The 4,762-nt window shown below is 34.9% G+C and overlaps 1 protein-coding gene across 1 annotated transcript; it reads left to right on the top strand.

The window, feature by feature from the left end:
- The first annotated feature begins 2,308 nt into the window (after window positions 1-2,308).
- Window positions 2,309-4,034, top strand: LOC109212375 (peroxidase 5-like). The gene is made up of 2 exons (XM_019376016.1): window positions 2,309-2,609; window positions 3,004-4,034. Exons 1-2 carry the CDS (start codon window positions 2,370-2,372, stop codon window positions 3,766-3,768), a joined length of 1,005 nt encoding a protein of 334 aa, XP_019231561.1. The 5' UTR covers window positions 2,309-2,369; the 3' UTR covers window positions 3,769-4,034.
- Window positions 4,035-4,762: the final 728 nt, after the last annotated feature.

Below are 4,762 nucleotides of genomic sequence, written 5' to 3'. Positions count from 1 at the left end.
ATTTTCCTTATCGAGTTATCGATTTCGATTTTGTCCTCTTCGGTTTATCGGTTTATCGATAAACAGATAAGAAATACTAAAAAAAAAAAATTTTTTTTTTTTTAATTTTTTATTTTTTTTATTTTTTTTTTTACATTTATTCTATAATACCCTTTCCTTTACCCTAAGTCCCTAACCCTATTATTTCATCTACCACATTTAAGGAATGATCATACTTAAAGCTCAAGGGAATGAAGTTCAAATTAATGGAAAATAGAATTAGCCGTGATGATGTATTTTTTTTTATACCGTTGGAGTGTTAGTGGCATACATTTGATCCCTTACTTTAGTTTCGTTGCATGTGCTTGTTGACACAATTTTTATGTTATAAACGGTGTTCGTCTTATTTTAGCTTCTTTTGGTCCATATTAGTTAGGCGTGTTTATAGCGATATACTTTCCGTGGAATCCCGCAAATTTTCTTATTGGAGTAATCGATAACCGAATCGATAAGCCCCAAAAATCGATAAATCGAAACCTTATTGAAACGATAACGATAAGCATATGTACAAATCGATAATCGATAAATAATTATCGATAAGGGTCAAAATCGAATCGATAAATCGAATGCACACCCCTACTTAAGAATTACTTCTATTTAAGCTAGTGTGACATTCTACGAGAACTTGGAAATAAAAAAGTTCTGCAAAAACAAAAGATCCTTGAGAGGTGAAATAAGTTTCTATCTTCAAATCACTTTGATGATGATCTTTTTCTTTATTTCTTTTTTAAGGTTCAAAAATTGGTGTGTTTCCCTAAATTAATAAGGCCAATTTTCAAGGTTGAGATAGGCTCTAAACCTATTTCTGCAACAGAATTAACATCTATAGAATCAGCAAAAAGAAAATGAAACACCTCTTAGGTTATGCGGATGTTAATTCCACTACAGCTATGAGTTTAAAGCTCATCATATGAACCTCATATCACCCTCAAGGTGAGGATAAGAGCTGGTATAACCTATATTACACTGAACGTGCTCTGCAGCTAAGTTGCTCCGGCACGGTAGTTTAGGTGCCGCACCCGTGTCGATACGAACTAGTATGGGTGTGGATATGGGATCCGGTATGGATCGGTACAATTTTGGGTACTTTGACTACTACAGACGAAAAAATTCTAGACGAGATACACTTTGATTCTCGAAATCAGAACCAAAACTAGGGTAAATTTGAAGAAAATAGCATACCTTGTCTAGGAAATCAATCATTTACTTATCTACAACTTGAGAATAAAAAAGAGATCCACTCTTTACAAGCTATACATAAGTATTCCTCGAAATTTCTCATAATTTAGATATATTTTTATATTTTTTTTTGAATTATTTTAGCCAGATCCCGTATCGGTACTAGGATCTGTATCCCTGAATCTTAGCATTTACATTTCGAAGGATGTGACTTCTAGCTCCGCACCCGTACTGAACATCCGCACCCGTGTCCGAGTAACTTAGGTCGGTAGGTTTGGAATTGGCGGCCTAAAGCCAAACCTTAATAAGATGCCTTAAACTTATTTCATAAAACTCATATAATAATGAGAGAAATGACTTGCTTTTTGATCTGCAGATCAATCAAGGTGGACAGATAAATAGCTGATCAAGAAAGTTTGAGTTATACAATAGGAATGGAGTTCATGGTATAAGTTATTACAAAAACAATCAGATGAAAAAAAGTCAAGACTTTCTACAACTTATAATAAGGAGTTGACATTGGCCATGAAAAGAGAACATAGTGGCTACCAACTAATCAAATAAAAAAAGAACACTTGACCTTTATATTAAATTTGTTTATGCACCAAAAATTTTACTGTGGAAAATTTTTTTGGCTCGAAAAGAATGAGAATTTAAACTCGTGAAATATTAAAATTTGCCTATGGATTAGCATAGTGAGTCAAGTTTTCCAGAATCAAGAACCTTATTCTGTTCTCCCAAAAGATGTTTTTACCTCATCAACATTTGATAAAGAGTTAAAATTAATCAATTTCCATTCAGCTAAACCACAGTAAATCAAGTCCAGATTCTTGGTTTTCAATCATATTATTTCTAGATTATCTTGTAACCTAGGACATCTTAACTTAAATTCTTCATGAATATATTAAGGTGGTATCTGTGGAACACTTCAAAAGTCATAGAAACTAAAAAAAACTTCAACCTTTGCAGTTTGTATTAGAGGCAGACAAGTTCTGTTTTAATATTGTCAAAACAATTCCTTCAGAAAGTAGCTACAAAGGCATATTCCAGACTATAAATACTTCATGGTTGTACATAAGTTATACATCATCTGAGGAGAGCAACTAGAGGAAAAATCCGAAGTAGCTAGCTGTTCTTAATCCGAAAAAAGAATGGATTCAAAGGGCTTCAATTGTTCAGTTATTGCACTTGTTTCTTGCATGATTTTATCCTTTTCAGTCTCTTCCTTGGCCAAAAAACAACCACACTGTCCACTTAAAGTTGGTTTCTATCAACATACTTGTCCCTCGGCTGAATCCATTGTGAGAAATGATGTGAACAAAGCCGTTTCTCGTAATCCAGGCATTGCTGCTGGCCTTATCAGGCTACATTTTCATGACTGCTTTGTGAGGGTATGTTATGTCCTTCTGTCTAACATGATCGTGTTCTACTAATAATTTCATTATTTAATTATTCTTTTCTGCATGTTGAATTGCGTGACCACTTCATCTAAACTCATAAGCTGTTAAAAAAGCAAAATTTTAATTACCTAATTATATTATGTCTCAACATGCCCTCTCACGTGTGAGCCTGATTAGTATTCATGGACCAAATATGCTGAAATATTTTTTTTTGATTTTTGGGTGGCGGTGAGATTTGAACTCAAGATCTCGACCTGCTCAGTTACCATGGTGAATTATGTTATCATCTTATTAAGCATTTAGATGAGGAGGTCACATAGTTCAACAAGTGATATTCTTGATAATTTCAATAACTTGATACTGTTCTGCGTTTTACGTACTTTAGGGATGTGATGCATCTGTGCTATTGGATGGACCAAATTCAGAAAAGGAAAGCGTAGTGAATAAGAACAGTTTACGAGGTTTTGAGGTAATTGATGCAGCTAAAGCTAAGCTTGAGGCTGCATGCCCGGGAACTGTCTCGTGTGCAGACATTCTCGCCTTTGCTGCTCGTGACAGTTCTTACAAAGTTGGAAAAATAAACTATGCTGTCCAAGCAGGACGTCGTGATGGGCGTGTTTCTATCAAGGATGAGGCCTTAACCAATCTTCCATCTCCATTTGTGGGTGTCAAGGAACTGATCAAGAGCTTTGCAAGAAAAGGGATGTCGGTTGATGAAATGGTCACCCTCTCTGGTGCACATTCTATTGGTATTGCTCATTGCGCTGTTTTTGCAAATCGGCTATACCCTCAAAACAAGCAACAAAATCTGCCAATTGATCCTGAATATGAAAGAATGTTAAAGTCCATTTGTCCACCAGAATCACTTACAAATGGAACAGGAGTCGCTAACCCTGCGAATCTTGATGTCCTAACACCAAACAGGTTGGATAAGAATTACTACATGGCTTTGAAGAGTAAGAAGGGGCTATTAGTTTCTGATCAAACATTGATGAGTAATCCTAAAACTGCGAAAATGGTGAACTTCAACGCGAGATATGGGCGCGTGTGGGGTAAGAAATTCGCAGATGCAATGGTGCATATGGGTACCTTGGATGTCCTCACAGGGTGGAAGGGTGAAATCAGAAAGAATTGTCATTTCGTGAACTAATTTGTCATTGTGAGATCAGGAAGAACCGCAATGTTGTTATTATTTTTTAATTTATAACGGCGCTGTTCGGGGCAGCTTACGTTCATCTTGGCTATATCAGTGGTCTCTGCTATCTTCCACCAGCACAAACACAAGGTAATATGGCAGGAAGAACTGCTATATTTTGCTGTGAACTAATTTGTCATTCTTTCAGTCTTCTTTTTATGGTTTTTGTGAGTTGTAAACATCCTACTGAAGTAAGGATCGACGGTTCAATCTTTGTTGAATTGTTACAGATGAATTTTCTTAATAAACTTCTATTCCTGATTGAAAGTCTCTAAAAGAAAGAATTATAACTCCCTCCGTTCCAATTTATGTGAACCTGTTTGACTGGGCACGGAGTTTAATAAAAAATGAAGACTTTTAGAATTTGTGGTCCTAAACAAATCAAAAAGGGGTCCAGAGTATTTGTGTGGCTATAAAAGTTTCTCATTAAGGATAGAATTGTAAGTTTAAGCTAAATTGTTTCCAAATTTAGGAACGGATCATTTGAAACGAACCAAATAGGAAATAGGTTCATAGGAACAGACTTCTTTTCATACTTTGAATAACTTCTGTTTAAGCTAGTGTCACACGCTGCAAGAAAATTGGCAAGCAAGCAACAACAACAACAAAAAAAAAGTAGTTTCTTCCTGAAACACCATTTTGAAAAGTATTTTTGAGAAAAATACACTTAAAAATACTTTTTAAAGTTTGGCCAAACACTAATTACCATTCAAAAGTGCTTTTCAAATTAATTAGCCAAACATAAATTGATTTTCACCAAAAATACTTTTCTTTTTAAGAAGCACTTCTGAGAAAAATAATTTTTTAAAATAAGTTGGATTTTAGTAGCATCGCCGACAAGCTATAAAAAGCTCATCATTTGATCCTGCATTTGCTTTAAATTTTGAAATACATTACTCCCTCCGGTCCACAATAAGTGACCAGTTTACTTTTTTATTTTGGTCCAAAA

The sequence above is a fragment of the Nicotiana attenuata genome, unplaced genomic scaffold, assembly GCF_001879085.1.
Source record: "Nicotiana attenuata strain UT unplaced genomic scaffold, NIATTr2, whole genome shotgun sequence".
Classification (NCBI taxonomy): Eukaryota; Viridiplantae; Streptophyta; class Magnoliopsida; order Solanales; family Solanaceae; genus Nicotiana; species Nicotiana attenuata.
This window is presented reverse-complemented; position numbering and strand designations above follow the sequence as displayed.

Bases quoted from the DNA above. Each gene is read 5' to 3' on its own strand.
- LOC109212375 (XM_019376016.1), top strand. From the start codon at position 2,370: ATGGATTCAAAGGGCTTCAATTGTTCAGTTATTGCACTTGTTTCTTGC. The intron at 2,610-3,003 runs GTATGTTATGTC...TACGTACTTTAG, and splicing joins TTCATGACTGCTTTGTGAGG to GGATGTGATGCATCTGTGCT.